This window comes from Balaenoptera borealis (genome assembly GCF_965194805.1).
Source record: "Balaenoptera borealis genome assembly, chromosome: 2".
NCBI lineage: Eukaryota > Metazoa > Chordata > Mammalia > Artiodactyla > Balaenopteridae > Balaenoptera > Balaenoptera borealis.
This window is the reverse complement of record NC_138867.1, coordinates 57,383,923-57,401,730: the sequence shown is the minus strand read 5'-3', so window position 1 is coordinate 57,401,730 and position 17,808 is coordinate 57,383,923. Positions and strand designations below refer to the sequence as shown.

The window sequence follows — 17,808 nt, the reverse complement described above, 5'->3', positions numbered from 1 at the left end:
AGCCAAAGTTAGTGCTCTAACTATCCATCTCAGAAAATTAGGATATCAAAAAAAAAGAAAGAGGGCTTCCCTGGTGGCGCAGTGGTTGAGAATCTGCCTGCCAATGCAGGGGACACGGGTTCGAGCCCTGGTCTGGGAAGATCCCACATGCTGCGGAGCAACTGGGCTCGTGAGCCACAACTTCTGAGCCTGCGCGTCTGGAGCCTGTGCTCCGCAGCAAGAGAGGCCGCACCACGATGAAGAGTGGCCCCCACTCGCCGCGACTAGAGAAAGCCCTCGCACAGAAACGAAGACCCAACACAGCCATAAATAAATAGATAGATAGATAGATAGATGATAGATAGATAGATAGATAGAAAGAAAGAAAGAAATTAAGACAAAAAAGGCAAATTATATCCAAAGAAAGTAGCAGGGGATAATAGAGGTAAAAGCAGAATAAATGAAAAACGTGTAGAGAAAAAAAATTTAATAAAATTGAAAAACCAATCAGGTAAAAAAAAAAGTATTGAATATATCAGGAATGAAAAGGGGACTCTCACCACAGATCATACAGATATTTTTAAAATTATAAATAAATATTATGGGCAATTTTAGAAAAGTTTTTAAATCCTTAGAAAAATGTAACTTGCCCAAACTGAACCAATGATAACACAAACGTATACCAATAGAAAACCCACAATGAGATATCACAACAGATTCATCAGAATGGCTAAAGTTTAAAGGTCTGACAATACCAAGCAGTAGCCAGAATGTGAAACAACTGCTGGTAGGAATGTAAGTTGGTACAACTATGGAAAACAATATTTACCAAATGACTCAAAGTCCACCCTAGAAATACCTCCGTATATGCATCAACAGTCATGTATAAAATGTTCATAGCAGCATTATTCATAGTAGCCAACTCATATCCAGTTGAATGGATAAATAAATTGGCGTACGTATAGTCATACATGGGATAATATACAGCAGTGAAAATCTGAACTCTATAGTCACACGCATCAGTATGAATCAGTATCACAAGTATGTTGAGCCCGAAGAGGCAGGCACAAGAGCACATACTGTGGAGGATTCCGTGACATATATTTTTAAAACAGGTAAAACTAATCTATGGTGAAAGAAAGCAGTATGGTGGTCACCTTTGGGAAGGAGGGGAATGCAGTGTCAGAAGGGACACAAAGGCGGCTTCTGGGATGTAATATTCTATATTGTAACCTAATGAGTAATTGTTACACAAGTATGAGTAACAAGATTTAAGTATGTTCACTTGAAAACTCATTGAGCTGTACACTTACGATTTTGTACTTTTCTTTATGTGTATTAATTTTCTATTTTTAAAAAAGTACTATAAAAAGGAGTACATGGTGGGTATGTGGCCAGGTGTCTGAAACACTAGGTGTTAAGAGTGGACTTGAGGGCTTGTGTAGTCTCAAGTGGGAGGCTATCTTTTACTTCTAAATCTGACCAGAATGAACCAAAATCCACAGAACATTAGAGGGAACAATATGATAGCAAAAATGAGGAAGTGGGTTGAACATTTTTAGAGGGACGAATGTTTTTGTAGACATTTTGCAGCAGAAAGCTTGAGTAATACCACTGGCTTTCATGTGAGCTGAAAGAGTTTATCTGAGGGTATCTCACCAATTTCCACCACACTGTCATCATCCAAAGTCTGGAAAAATGAGAGAATGCGAAGACATTGAAGATGCTGACATTGCTGGATGATCAGTTTGGCCACTTGATGAATCCCATCCCCAGTAGGAAGGATCAATTCTTCCAGGTTATTTAAAGAACCTAAAGTGTAGGCTATATCAGAAGAGATAAAAAAGCTATTCTCTGTAGTGTGTTCCCAAACAATTGTAATTGAAAGTCTCAAAAGCATGCACATTCTACGAGTCCCCATGTAGCATAGAGGCTATTCCTCTTTCTCTCCAAGGGCTAGAGAAAGGGGTCAGCCTACACCTTGATCTTCATTGCTACCTCTAGACAACCATTCCTCCACCCTTCCCCAACCAGTCTCTCCTGTACTGAAGTCCAAAAGGCCTATCACATCTCCATTTCCTTTTTTTTTTTTTTTTTTTGGCTGCACCACATAGCTTGCAGTTCCCCAACCTGGGATTGAACCCGGGCCCTCGGCAGTGAAAGAGTGCAGTCCTAACCACTGGACCACCAGGGAATTCCTATCCATTTCCTCTTTTAGACTGAAGCTTCTACTGGCCTCCAGGATACTCTCCTAGCTCCTCAATGCCTTCAGCCCCCTTCCTTTCTGGCCTGGTGTCATCCTTAGTGAGTTCTGCCTCTTCCTCCTAGCACTAAATCCTCACAATCCACCACTCTCATAACTTGACTTTTCACTTTGATCCCTCCTTAGCATGGCTTCGCTTGTTGCAGAGCACAGGCTCTTGGAGCGTGGGCTTCAGTAGTTCTGGCTCGCAGGCTCTAGAGCGCAGGCTCAGTAGTTGTAGCACACGGGCTTAGTTGCTCTGCAGCATGTGCTATCTTCCCGGACCAGGGCTCCAACTTGTGTCCCCTGCATTGGCAGGCAGATTCTTAACCACTGCGCCACCAGGGAAGTCCCCATTTTTGTTCAAATAAATTCTTAATTTTTAATATGCTTCAGTTTATCTTTTAAGACCTGTTAGAAAAGTTATTAGAACTTTTTTCCAGAGCATACGTTGCTTTTGTAATCATAAAAAAATAAGTTGAAAAAGTAATCTCTATAGTTATCATTTTGTTAAATCTAGGTTTTCATATACTGAGTTTTCATAACCTTAAAAGATAGTTTCACCTATATTCTAGAAACCTTTGAAACAACAGGTATTTAACTTGGCTGGATTGGATACCTGGCAATGAAATTGCATGGTGCTGGGACTTCTCTGTTGGTCCAGTGGCTAAGACTCTGCGCTCCCAATGCAGGGGGCCCAGGTTCGATCCCTGGTCAGGGAACTAGATCCCAATGCCGCAACTAAAGATCCCGCATGCCGCAACTAAAAGATCCAGCATGCCGCAATGAAGATCCTGCACGTGGCAACGAAGATCCCGCATGCCATAACTAAGACCCAGCGCAGCCAAATAAATAAATAAATAAGAAATTGCATAGTGCGGTAACAAACAAATCTGTATTCAAAGAAATGAGTCACTCTGAGAACATTGCTTTGAAAGACATCAAGTGAAATCAAGGCATTTGGAGGGTAAAAGTTGAGCAGCACTGTCCCTCCTAATGAGCAAGGGTAGCTAATACATGTTGTAATTTGTTATAGCTAATGCGAAATAGGAGGATTTTGTGGGGGAAAGAATAAGGAGCAAGCTTTAGGCACTGTTTTATAAACATACCAAATTTTTCAGCTGTTTCCTTATCAGTAATATATTGGTGCTCAAGATTTAATATCTTCAGAGAAATAAAATTTGGTAAAACAACGACTATAAAAGGGAAAAGAAAAATTTAGTTATGTCAGCTACATTTCTTATACCAAAAAGTAATGTGTTTAAAGAGTATTTTAAAAGTGATAGAAATTAATATAATAATTCAGATAGAATTAATTAGTATGACAGGTAGGTAACACAAATCTTTGCTCAGGAAACAATTCTCATAACTAGAAATGTTTAAACATCTAGAAACAAATATACCTTACTTGAAAATTCATTTAAGATCAGATATTTATTGCAATAGTTTTGTTCTTTGACATCAATTGCATTTTTTAAATTTGGCTGTTAAAAAATGACTGTCCACAGAAGCATCTTAAACCAAAATTTTACAATTATAGCTCTTACCAAATGGGGCAGCTTTAAAAAATGGTCCAGTAAGCTTAATTTCTTCAAGTTTCTTGCAGGAAGCAAGTACAGTCATGAGAGACTCAAGATCCGAAAAGAAATTACATTGCAGATGGAAAACACGAAGGTTTGGAGAATTCTGAATTAATTTGACTGTAAAATATCAGATTTAAGGCATCAGAGATTGAAAATTTCTATCAGAATTAGTCATATAATTTATTAACTTGTTTCAACAATAGTGAATGAAAATAAAGCATCATGATGTAATGAATTGGGCTTAGGTTCAGGGTCTGTGACTAATTGATGAGCTACGTGAACCCTCATTACTGACCCTCTCTGGGGAATCAGTTTTCTCCTCTATAAAGTGATGGCATTGACTCAGCTAAAACCTTCAGCTTTAACATCCTTATGTCTCTAAGTTTGCACATGATGTTTACACTATAGAAACACTATGCAAAGAAACATAACAGCAGTGACAACTCTGAAGCAAAACTCAAATTTGATGAAAAAATTGCTGAGAAATATAAGAAAACTACTACTTCCAGCTTCAGCTACAAATTTTTTTGCATGCAGCTCTGCATGTCAGTTCAGTAGAGATTTACCTTTTTTTAGTCTTTAGTGTTTAGTCTTTACTAAACTAAGGAATTGATGATACCTAAGTCATTTTGCTAAATGATATATTTAAGAAAGATAGCTGTACAGGTTGTTCATCAACCATGAGAATAGGCTGATGAGAAACAGGGAAAGGCTTCTGATTACTACCAATCATCAGATTTCCTTCCCTCTTATCTGGCAGATCTCTAAGTTGCAATGTAAGAGCAACTTGAACAAAAACAAAAGAACTCTACAAACTATTTTTGGAGAGGCAGTATATACCACTGGTTAAGAGCTCAGACTTAATAGTCAGAATTCTTGTGTTTAATTGCAAATTTACCATTTTCTTATCTGGGTGACCTTGAGCAAATTATCAATATTTAACCTCTATAACTCCATTTCCCCAACTGTAAAAATGAGAATATAACAGTATTTACCTTGTAGAATGGGTATGAAGGTTAAATGAGTTAATATTTATAAAGTGCTTAGAACAATTCCTACCATGTAGTAACAGCTCAATAATTACAAATAGCTGTCATTTTTTAATGACAACAAGTGCTATTCCCACAATTTACCTTGGATACAGGCTACACCCTCAGATCCACAGAAGCTTTAACTTAAATAAATTATTGGCCAAGTAGGTTTTCCAAGTGATATAAAAACAAGTAAATCAAAGTGCCACACTTACCTAGTTTGGAAGGACCGTATTCAGCTAAAATTCGGATCAATAATTTCTCCATATGGTGGAGATTTAGGAATTCTTCAGGAATGACTGAAAAAACATCTCGTTTATCATCCAGATTCACAGACAGTTCTTTCAGGCACAAGAACTTGTCCAAACTAAGAAAGAGTTGATCTAGAAAGTAGCACACAGTTTCCCATTATTAATCTAAAGAGTTCCAAATGGAAAATTTCAAACTGTCATTTGATTCATCAAACTATTTTCATATTTCAAATGAAAACCTTTCACATACCATAAGACTTCCTTTTTAGAAAGCACATATATGAAGATAATGCTTTCTGCAGCATTTACTGATTATCTGTGTCAACTAAAAAAAAAAAAAAATGCACAACCTAAAAGTTTTGAGTTATGTTTTATTCGGTGGGCATTCTTAGGACTTCAAGTCTGGGAGGCAGCATCTCAAGTAATCCTGAGAAAACTGCTCCAAGGAGGTGAGGCGGGGAGCTAGGATATATAGGCGTTTTGCAACAAAGGCAGGTAGTCAGAACAAAAGATTACTGTTAATAAAAGAAAACTAGATATCTCAAGTTAAGGAATTTAGCACTTTTCTATGTATGGGAAGATGCAAGAATCTGGGGTCACTAAAATCATTCTTTTGATATGCACCTCAGCTATCTGGGGCCAGTATCCTGTGCTTTCACATCCTGAGTTTCTTCAAGCTGCACCCTTTGGGGTGGCTGCAGTCTGATGGCTGTTAGATGGCAGGTATTCTTTGTTTCCTTCCTGAGTTTCCGCAGGGCTCACTAGCAGGGGTGGCTGCAATTGCTGATAGCTACAACATCCTTTGTTTACTGATATGGCAGGCAATATTTTATTTCTCATCTACTATATGAGAAGCCCTGTACTACACTCTGGATTCACAAAGACATCTCAGCAAATGGGGGTGGGACAACTGAATTTCTCCATGCAAAGAAGTTGGACCCTTACTTCCCACTACCATATACAGAATTGGCTCAAAATGAATCAACAAGGGCTTCCCTGGTGGCGCAGTGGTTAAGAATCCGCCTGCCAATGCAGGAGACACGGGTTCGAGCCCTGGTCTGGGAAGATCCCACATGCCGCGGAGCAACTAGGCCCGTGAGCCACAATTACTGAGCCTGCGCATCTGGAGCCTGTGCTCCGGAACAAGAGAGGCCCCGATAGTGAGAGGCCCGCGCACCGCGATGAAGAGTGGCCCCCACTTGCCGCAACTGGAGAAAGCCCTCGCACAGAAACGAAGACCCAACACAGCCAGAAATATAAAAATAAAAAATAAAAAAATTTAAAAAAATGAATCAACAACCTAAATATAAGAGCTAAAACCATACAACTCTTAGAAGAAAACAGGAATAAATCTTCATGACCTTGGATTTGACAATAGGTTCTTAGATATGCTACCAAGAGCACTAGCACAAAAGAAAAACACAAATTGGACTTCCTTGAAATTTGAAACTTTACAGATTGAAGTACATTATTGAGACAGTGAAAAGGGCAATCTACAGGACAAAATATTTTAAAACCAAGTGTCCAATAAAGATTTAATTATACAAAGAACTCCTATAACTCAAAACAAAAAGACAACACAATTTAAAAAATGGACAAAGGAACAAACAACCCAATCACAAAATGGGCAGGAGACCTAAAGAGACATTTCTCCAAAGAAGACATACAGATGGCTAACAAGCACATAAGATGCTCAACATTGCTAATTATTAGAGAAATGCAAATCAAAACTATGAGGTATCACCTGACAATGGTCAGAATGGCTATCATCAAAAAGTCTACAAATAGGGACTTCCCTGGTGGTGCAATGGTTAAGAATCCGCCTGCCGATGCAGGGGACACGGGTTCAAGCCTTGGTCCAGGAAGATCCCACATGCCACAGAGCAACTAAGCCCGTGCACCACAACTACTGAGCCTGTGCTCTAGAGCCCACGAGCCACAACTACTGAACCTGCGAGCCACAACTACTGAAGCCCGCAGACCTAGAGCCTGTGCTCTGCAACAAGAGAAGCCACTGCAATGAGAAGACCACACACTGCAATGAAGAGCAGCCCGCGCGCAGCAACGAAGACCAAACGCAGCCAAAAATAAATAAATAAATAAAATTAAAAAAAAAAAAAAAGGTCTCCAAAAATAAATGCTGGAGAGGATGTGGAAAAAAGGAAACCCTCCTACACTGTTGGTGGGAATGTAAATTGGTGCAGCCACTATGGAAAACGGTAAAGAGGTTCTTTAAAAAACTAAAAATAGGGACTTCCCTGGTGGCGCAGTGGTTAAGAATCTGCCTGCCAATGCAGGGGGCATGGGTTCAATCCCTGGTCCAGGAAGATCCCACATGCTGTGGAGCAACTAAGCCCGTGCACCACAACTACTGAGCCTGTGCTCTAGAGCCTGCGAGCCACAACTACTGAAGCCCGCGCTCCTAGAGCCCGTGCTCCACAACAAGAGAAGCCACCACAATGAGAGGCCCGCACACTGCAAATACAGAAAGGCTGCACGCAGCAATGAAGACCCAACGCAGCCAAAAAAAAAAAAAAAAAGAAACTAAAAATAGAGTTACCATATGATCCAGCGATCCCACTCCTGGGGATGTATCAGGAGAAAACCATGGTTTGAAAGGGTACATGCACCACAGTGTTCACAGCAGTACTATTTACAATAGCCAAGACATGGAAGCAACCTAAATGTCCATCAACAGATGACTGGATAAAGAGGATGTGATGCACACACACAACGGAATATTACTCAGCCATAAAAAAGAATGAAATAATGCCATTTGCAGCTACATGGATGGACCTAGAGATTATCATACTAAATGAAGTAAGTCAGACAGAAAGACAAATATCATATGATATCACTTCTACATGGAATCTAAAAAAGTGATACAAATGAACTTATTTACAAAACAGAAATAGACTCACAGACATAGAAAAAAACTTATGGTTAACAAAGGGGAAAGGGGAGGGAGGGAGGGATAAATTAGGAGTTTGAGATTAACAGATATAGACTACTATGTATAAAATAAACAAGGGCCTACAGTATAACACAGGGAACTATATTCAATATCTCGTAATGATCTATAATGGTAAAGAATCTGAAAAAGTTTATATATATATATATATATATATATACACACACACACACACACACACACACACACACTATCTGAATCACTTTGCTGTACATCAGAAACTAACACAAAATTGTAAATAAACTACACTTCAATTTTTTTAAATGGGCAAAAGGATTTAATAGACTGTCTCCAAAAAAGACACACTAACAGCCAATAAGCACATGAAAAGATGCTCAACAGCATTAGTCATTAGGAAAATGCAAATCAAAACCAACGTGAGATACAATTTCACACCTATTAGGATGTCTCTGATTTAAAAAAAACAAAAAAGCATTGAGGATGTGAAGAAACTGGAGCCCTTGTACATTGCTTGTAGGAATGAAAAATGCTGCAGCCAGCGTGGAAAACAGTTTGGAGTTTCCTTGAAAATTAAAATAGAATTACTATCATTAATATCCAATAATTCCACTTCTGGGTATATATCCAAAAGAATTGAAAGTCGGGTCTCAAAGTAATATTTGTGCACCCATGTTCATGGCAACTTTAGCCAGAATAAACAGTGCAAGTGTCCATCAACAGATGAATTGATTTAAAATGTGATATATACATACAATGAAATATTATTCAGCTATAAAAGTAGTGAAGTTCTGACGCATGCTACAACATGGATGAACCTTAAAAACGTGAAAGAAGCCAGACACAAAAGGACAAAATATTGTATGGATTCACTTACGTGAAATAGAATAGACAAATTCGTAGAGACATCAGCAGCTGGGGAGAAGCAGGAGTTATTGTTTAATAGGTACAGAGTTGGGGATGATGAAAAGGTTCTGGAAGTGGACAGTGGTGATGGTTGCACAACACTGTAATTGTACTTAATGCCACTGAATTGTATACTGAAAAATGCTTTTAAAGTTTCATGTATGTTTTACCATGATAAAAAATATTTGAAAAAACAAAATTTTTCTAAATTTGATGATAAATGTCAACCCACAGATCCAAAAAAATGTTCAGTGACCCTCAAGTAAGATAGATACAAAGCAAAGCACATCTAGGCATTTTACAAACTGCTGAAAATCAAACCCATACTAGCAACTATCAGAAAATGAAAAAATTGAAATACCATTTACAAGAGTATCAAAAACACAGGTACCTAGGAATAAATTTAATGAAAGATGATAAAGTCTACACTGAAAACTCTCAAACACTGCTTAGACAAGTGAAAGGAGACACAAATAACTGGGAGATACTACTTCCCACTTGTTTATGTCCCAGAGTACAAGCCCTTTCTTCCATGAAGCAGGTGGGGTGAGGGTAATTCTCAAGCATCATTTACATATAGATCATTCTTTTACTAATAACAAGTCATTTGTTTATTAAGAGACTTCATTAGTCATTTTATTATTTTTATCAGAGTTTGAAAGCCATTCTGTTATTTGGAAGCCTTTCACTAATTCATATTACTGACAGAAATAAGTTAGTAAAGATTTATTTTATATCTGTTCAATCAGCAAGGGTTTATGGTCTCACACTTCCAGAAGTTTTCATCCACCTAAAACTAAGAGTGAGAAGATAAAAGTACACATCCTCACAGTCATCTAAAACAGGTGCAGGTTTACCTTGTAGATGGGTTGTCTCTGAGACTTCAAGAGATTCTAGGGAAGGCAGAGTGAGAAGCAATTCCTGTTCTACTGCACTCAGCTCAAATTGGCTTATGGAGCACTTGGTGAACGAGGCCTTATACTGCTCAAGAGCTGGGCGGATGCTTTCAATAAAACCCCCGCTGCTGGTCAAGTGGAGTTCAATGCGCTGTGAAGCTGAGAAAACTTTCATTAGAAATCTTAGCATCTCCTGATCCACAGCATCAGTACCAGTCACACGAACTTCCAGAAGGGGAATCTTGTACTGCTTTGGAGAAAGGTTCCAATAGCCAGTGCTGATATCTGCTGGTGCCTTGAGTTGCATGTTCAGAAAACGGTTCATGGTTTCCTGTTTTTCAACTAAATTCTGCTTCCATTCACTCTCAAGTTCAAAGGCAGAAGCATAGTCCTGATCTATAGTTGGTGCCTGGGATTTGTCAAAACTTTTTTCCAGGAATGAAAAATCTGATTTGGGTAACCTATTTCCTCTTATGGAGACCCGGATGCTCCCCAACAATAACAGGCTTTCTGGGTGGTCAAAAAAATACGGTAACTTAAGCACACTCAAAGACAGGGTTCTCCCCCGAAGGAACTGCAAAATAAATGGAGAACAGGCAGCAACAGTGTTGCTTCGATAAGCAATTTTTATAGCCAGAGCCAATAAATGTTTTGAAACCAGTGAAAGGTAATCTTCTGGAGAGTATTGCCACAACACCCTGAGAACCTGCATCTTCTCTGAAATCTCTGGATGATGCTTCAGGTAGTCATCATTTTCAGATATATTCTCCAGTGTCTCTTGATTATCCACCAAAAGAAGCAATTGGGATACAACTGTTGGCCCTGCCTTTGTTGAAGGGTGGCAAGAGACATAGTTCAAAAAATTTTCATAGGGACCTATAGCCATCATGGTTGAGTTAATTTGTTTCAAATAACGAAGTCCCGAATCTTGATCCTCTTGCCTATCTGAATCCAGGAGTTCAGTCAGCCTCATCCCAGCAAGAAATTCTTGGAATGCGGCATTCAAAAACTGATAGACTGGCCTCAGTCTCTGGGCTGTGAATTTGCTCATCAGGTACATGGCTAGATCTTCATCTTCACCAATCCCTACTTCTATGAGATCATCATCACTAAACTCAAAGCAAGATGAAAAAAACCCTTTCAAGGCCAGCTCGCCACAGGAGGACACAGTTGCTTTGAGAAGGTCAGCTGCAGTTTTGTGCTTTAAGAAAAGGCATTCTATATAGGACTTGAAAACAGCCACATCATCAAAGGACTGACAAAGAGGATACCGAAGCCAATTAGCACAGATTGCTGCTACGACGAAGGGAGTTTTCTGAATTCCCAGCAATGTTTCATTCATTCTAAAGTCAATCATAAACTTTCGCAGACGGGTCAAATTGTCTGGAAAGAGCTTCCGTAATATATAGATGGTATTACAGAAGGGAAACGCTTTGATCTCTAGAATTGTATCTAGGTATCGGCGGATGTCCTTGGCCCTGTTTGTATGGACAGCAATCAATAAGCAGGTCCTTGACAAATGGTTTTTTTGAATCATCCTCTGTATGATTTGGGGGATTGAGCCCATCTCTTTGTAGTCATCCAAAAGGAATAACACCTGGTTCTTTAACTGCTGGATGATGTTCCTCAGGCCCATTTCAGTAACAGATCCTTCTGTCTCTAGGAGCTGGTCACAAATGACATTGGCCAGCCCCTGGTCCAGTCTGGTAGAGCCAAGGGAGACGTAGAAAACCAGCTGGAACCTGTGTAACAAGGGACAGCATCCTGATGCCCATAGAAGAGCTACTTTCTTCAGGAGGACCGTCTTTCCACTACCAGCTTCACCCTCCACACACACGACAGAGTTCAAGTTAGCAAAGACCTCAGGCAACACCACAGGCTCCTGCACAGTACTGATGATGTGTTTTGAAGCAAGGGACAGATCACAACTCAGCAGCTGATCGGTGGCTGGACAGGAAGAGACCTCAAGCAAAGACATGTGGGAGAAAGGGGCACTGGTGTAGGCTTTTCTCAGGCGCTCACTTAGACTCTTTGCCTCCTGAAGCCACTGGGCTTCACCATGGGCCACCTCTGTGGAGAAAAGCAAGGAGGCACAGTTATAAATACTCTTTTAAAATCCCCTACGTAGAAATATATGTACACATTCATATAATCCCATGTGCTACTTCCAGATCCTTACCTGGCACTACAGAACTCACTGCTGACTCTTCAAGATTGCTTTCACTTGTAGTTTCCTTTGAAAAGAAAATCCTCTATTAAATCAACATTTGTATAAGAGGGTGGGGCTTTGAATTACAATTAGGGACCAGACATTTTCTAAACCCAACCCACCCTCAAGTATTTATGCCAGTTGCAGGGAGGAGTGCTACAAATATGAAACAATAAGTGATCTGCAAACACACGCAAGCGTGTGCTCCTGGGTGATATCCAAACAGTTCATTCCATGGGTGACTTGGGCCGTGATTACCATCCAGGTGGTTAGAATCACAGTGTCTAGAGCAAGACGGACCCTCCAGAAATCATTAGGTGCAACTTCTGATCTTAGTTATCAACAGTTTTTTAAATATTACATACCTGGGATATAGGAAGGTTATGTTTCTTCCTTTAAAAATAAGCTATTTAAGGGGCTCCCCTGGTTGTCCAGTGGGTAAGACTCCAGCTTCCAGTGCAGGGGGCCCGGGTTCCATCCCTGGTCGGGGAACTAGATCCTGCACGCATGCCGCAACTAAGAATCCACATGCCACAACTATGAGCCTCCGTGCCACAACTAAAAGATCCCACATGCCACAACTAAGATCCAGCACAGCCATAATAAATAAATATTTTTTTAAAATAAGCTATTTAAAGGAGGTGGGGGGATGAGCAAAGATGAATCAAGTGAACGACAAATTACCTTGTTTTCTTTTGGGGGGATGATGAACATAATACACCTAACATACAGCCTCAAATAAGGGGTGTGTGTGTATTAAATTGGCAGTGGCTAATCTCCTAGAGAACTATGTAGAATTTCTCAGTTTAAAAAGGGGTCAACCTATTAATCTGTATTTTTGATTTGGTTGGTTGGTTGCTGTTGTAAAAGAAACATATCTTCCCAGCTTTGAGAAAGGCCAACTACCAAGTCAGACCTTACTGTCCTCCAAATGATGATCACAGATGGAATCCAGGTAGCCTGGACGCTAATTAACTTTTAGGTCCAAACGAGTCTGGGCCTCAAAGTAGAAGGGATTGACTCTACATTTCATGAAACTAGGTATTATGTTTTGTTTATTGTAGCATCCCCATCTGCAACTGGCACATGATCGGTGCTTAACAGATATTTGTAGAATTCATTTATTTATTTTTTTTATGATGAGCAGTTCCTGTTCAAAAACAGTTTTTAATCACATGATCACACACTCTGAAAATAAACAAGGTGGTGTTCATACCGTTAAGTCAGAAAGTTCACCATGGCTCTGAAGGTCTGGAATTACTTCTGCAGAGCACTTCATATTTTGGAGAAACTGACAACTAAGCACAAAAGTTAAAAGTTATAAAAATAATTGTATGGGACTTCCCTGGTGGCGCAGTGTTTAAGAATCCGCCTGCCAATGCAGGGGACACGGGTTCGAGCCCTGGTCCGGGAAGATCCCACATGCTGCGGAGCAACTAAGTCCATGCACCACAACTACTGAGCCTGTGAGCCACAACTACTGAGCCCACATGCCACAACTACTGAAACCTGTGCACCTAGAGCCTGTGCTCCGCAACAAGAGAAGCTACTGTGATGAGAAGCCTGCACGTAGCAACGAAGACCCAATGCAGCCAAAAATAAATAAATTAATTAATTAATTTTTAAAAATAGTTGTATGCAATTAAGCATTTGCATTAGGTTTTCAAAAACACTGTTAGAGTTTTAGTGGCAAAAATTAAGTATAAAATTAACATTTCCAGTGATTCTGTCAGTGTCTTTATCAAACAAGACATGTAGACTGTAAATCTCAGCAGTAGAGATATAAATGGTTCATAAAGTAATGGTGGGCATAACCAGCCAATTTGGTGGAATGGGAGCATATTTAACACTCATCCATGAAACCAACTAAAATGAAGCTAAAGGAAAAAAAAATAGAGAAGACAGCTCTATCTATGGATTCTGGAATAATGACAACAAAAAGGACATTAGTAGAAAAAATGGTGAAATACGTATAACATCTGGAGTTGGTAGCAATGTACCAGTGTTGGTTTTTAAATTTTAACAAATGTACCAGGATAATATAAGGTGTTAGTATTAGAGGAAACTGGGTGTGGGAATATAGGAACTCTCTGTATTATCTTTTCACCTTTTCTCTAAGTCAAAAATTATTCCCAAATAAAAAGTTTATTTGGGCTTCCCTGGTGGCGCAGTGGTTGAGAGTCTGCCTGCCAATGCAGGGGACACGGGTTCGCGCCCTGGTCTGGGAGGATCCCACATGCCGCGGAGCGACTGGGCCTGTGAGCCACATTTACTGAGCCTGCACGTCTGGAGCCTGTGCTCCACAACAAGAGAGGCCGCGACAGTGAGAGGCCCGCGCACCGCGATGAAGAATGGCCCCCACTTGCCACAACTGGAGAAAGCCCTCGCACAGAAACGAAGACCCAACACAGCCATAAATAAATAAATAAAATATTAAAAAAAAAAAAAGTTTATTTTAGAAAAAAACTCCATCAATATGAAGACTAAAGAATGGCCATAAACATACTCTCTAAAAACAATTTGCTAGACATCATGAAACTGGAACATAAAATACCTTCTAAATTCAGGTATGATGTCTGCCTGAAGAACCAAGGAAGAAAATTCTAAAGAGCTCTACCCACAATCATTAACTTGGATAGGTGAGAACTATAAATGTCAGTAGGTAAATGATAAAACTAGAAACAACTATCTTGGTTTATTTTTATGCTGCTAAATTACAGGAAAGCAGGAGATAAAGCAAGAGGACACATCATTTTTATCTTCCTACTTGAAGATGAGCCCAGGAATAGAAGGGTAGCTACAGGAAAATAGCTAGTAGGACTTCAAATGCTTCTGTCCAAGGTCACTATGCAGATAGACCCATCAAGGAAAAGGACTCTGAAGGAAGGTAACATACAGGCATTTTCATACAAGTAAAGCCAGTATAGTTAGTTGCCAGCAGATCAGCACTACAAGAAATGTTAAAGGAAGTTCTTCAGTTAAAAGGAAAATGATAACAGATGGAAACTTGGTTCTACCCAAAGGAATGAAGTGTGCCAGGGATGGTAACTCAATGGGTAAATAAGAAATACATTTTTTCTCTTTTTAAAATGTATTTAAAAGATAATTTTTAAAGCAAAGATATAACACTATATTGTGAGATTTAGAATATATGTGATGTAAAAATATATGAAAACAAAATCGCAATAGGAGGGGGAAAATAGAAGTATACTGTTATATGGTTCATACATTATATGTCAACTGTGATAATATTATTTGAACATGACTGTGATGTGTTAAATATGCATTATGTAGATTCTAGAGCAGGTACTAAAAAGATAAAGATGTACATCTAAAAAGCCAACAATAGAGATAAAATGGAATACTAAAAAATACTCAAATGCAAGTCAGGAAAAGAAGAAGAAACAAAGAAGAGATGGGATAAATAGAAGACAAATAGCAAAATAGTAGATTTAAATCCAACCATATTAATAATTATATTAAATGTAAATGTTCTAAACACTCCCATTAGAAAACAGATATTGGGGAATTTCTTGGGGGTCCAGTGGCTAGGACTCTGAGCTCTCACAGCCAGGGGCCCAGGTTAGATCCCTGGTCAGGGAACTAAGATCCCATGAGCTGGCAATACGGCCAAAAAAACTCAAACAAACAAAAACAAACAACAACAACAAAAAAGAAAGCAGATATTGTCAGACTGTTAAAAAAAAGCAAGACCCAACTATGTTGCCTACAAGAAACTCACCTTAAATATAAAGTCATAAATATAAAGTCATAGATTAAAAGTAAAATGATTTCGGGAATTCCATGGTGGTCCAGTGGTTAGGACTCGATGCTCTCTGGGTTCAATCCCTGGTCGGGGAACTAAGGTCCCTCAAGCCACGCAGCGTGGCCAAAAAAAAAAAAGTAAAACGCTTTCAAAAAAGGTAGTATCATGTAAAAACTATACAAAAGCTGGAGTAGCTACATATATTAATATCAGATAAAGACTTAAGAATAAGGAGTACTATGAGAGATAAAGAGGGCCATTTCATATATTCTCTGAATATGAAAGAGGAAAGGGCAAAGAATAGCCAAGATATGGTCCTGAAGAAAAAGAACAAGGAAACTGTATGGGAAAATATGAAAATATGCTCAACATTACTAGTAATTAGATTGACCAAAATTAAAATTTGGGCATTACTAAATTAGTGAGGAAGCAGACAGAATGGAAACATCTATGCTAGTGAGAATATAAATCAGTACAACCACTTTAAGAAAAGTTTTGCATAATCTAGTAAAGTGGAATATGTGCAAACCCTATTACACTGCAATTCCATGGTTGGTTATGCATCCTGGAGAAACACATATGAGTACTGGGAATTATGTACAAGAGGGTTCATAGTGGCATTATTTGAATTGCAACACTCTGAAAACAACCCAGATGTTGAATCGAGAATAGAATGGATAAATTATATATTCATAAAACAATATACTATATAGCAATGAGAACAAGTGAACTACAACTCTATACATAATTATGAATGAGTCTCAAAAACTTTGTGTAAAGTTTGAGTAAAATAAGTCAGTCATCACAGAAAAACCATGCAGTATGCTTCCGTTTATTTGAACTTCAAGAATAGGCAAAGTTAAATGTGTTTAATGATACACATGTAGTTGGTGAAACCATTAGGAGAAGAAGGAACAATTAACCCAAATTTCAGGATCATGTTTACCTCTGAATTGGAGGGACAAGGATATAATCAGAATTGGGAAGGTGGGCACACAGTAGCATTCTAAGGACTTGATAATATTCAATTTCTTAACTTTAGTGCTGGGTTCATTTGTTTCTTTGTTAATTGTCCTTTAAATCATACATAAATATTTTAGGTACTCCTTTAAATGCATCGTACTTTGTGATTTTAAAAAAGAGGCAGAAGATTTGAGCCTCACATGGAGCACCAAAAAACAAAAACAACAACAAAAACCAGAAAACAAACAAACAAAAAAGGCAGAGGAAAAATAAAAAGCCATACAAAAAGGGAGTTGATAGAGTCCAAAAGAGGTTCTAAATAAAATTAGACTGCATCCTAGTTTATTTTTCCAAGAATTAAGAAGAATATCCCCACTGTTTAAAAATTTACAAAATACTAAATCCAAATAAGAAAGAAAAAAACACAACTACTTCTGTCAAAACACCTTCAAAACTGTATCCTCTTTAGCATCTTAGAATTAGATGGAAGTATTTAAGACCTGTTTGTATTAATATTTATTTCTGGAAGAGCACTTACTAATTACAAAGTGAAAACAAAAAAATGTTCTCTTACAGTTGAACATTTTTGAAGAGTTTGGTGAGTGAAAAATAAGCCAAAAAAAAAAAAAAAAGGTTAAAGAGCTACAGAAAATAAATATTAAAAAGTAGCCATTTATTCATGAAATTTTAGAACACTAGAAACAAACAGAAAATCCTAAATGCATCCAGGATGGGAAAAAGTAGTTTGCAATAAAAGGATTAAGAATCAGAAAGACATGGAATTTCAACAGCAGTATTGGAAGCTATTAGAAAATATAGCAATGTCTGTACAACTTAGAATGACTTCCAACCTGGAATTCTATAACTAGCTAAACTACCAAACGAGTGTGAGAAAAAATATATAAATATTCAGATATATGCATTAAATGGAAGCTAATAACATGTATCGCTTATGCAGTCTTTCCCAGGGAACTGTGGAGGAGTGTTCCAAAGTGAATGAATAGAGTGAAGTAAGTCAGAAAGAGAAAAACAAATATCATATATTAACACATA

The 17,808-nt window shown here is 38.5% G+C and overlaps 2 protein-coding genes across 11 annotated transcripts in view; one reads left to right on the top strand and one right to left on the bottom strand.

Moving 5' to 3' along the window:
• The window catches only part of LOC309619161 (survival motor neuron protein), a 261,837-nt gene that overhangs the window by 49,900 nt on the left and 194,129 nt on the right, over nt 1-17,808 (top strand). The gene's annotated exons all lie outside the window — the stretch shown is intronic.
• Nucleotides 1-17,808, bottom strand: part of NAIP (NLR family apoptosis inhibitory protein) — a 39,381-nt gene that overhangs the window by 897 nt on the left and 20,676 nt on the right. For 9 of the 10 annotated variants that reach the window (XM_082373394.1, XM_082373391.1, XM_082373396.1 and 6 more), the window contains 7 exons: nt 13,243-13,324; nt 11,997-12,051; nt 9,779-11,887; nt 5,051-5,218; nt 3,769-3,921; nt 3,331-3,417; nt 1,639-1,803 (listed from right to left, as the gene is read on the bottom strand). In XM_082373394.1, the coding sequence (XP_082229520.1) occupies nt 1,639-1,803; nt 3,331-3,417; nt 3,769-3,921; nt 5,051-5,218; nt 9,779-11,887; nt 11,997-12,051; nt 13,243-13,324 (2,819 nt within the window). Of the gene's footprint in view, nt 1-1,638; nt 1,804-3,330; nt 3,418-3,768; nt 3,922-5,050; nt 5,219-8,079; nt 8,931-9,778; nt 11,888-11,996; nt 12,052-13,242; nt 13,325-17,808 lie in introns of those variants that run through there. The other variant, XM_082373392.1, reaches the window with a different exon arrangement.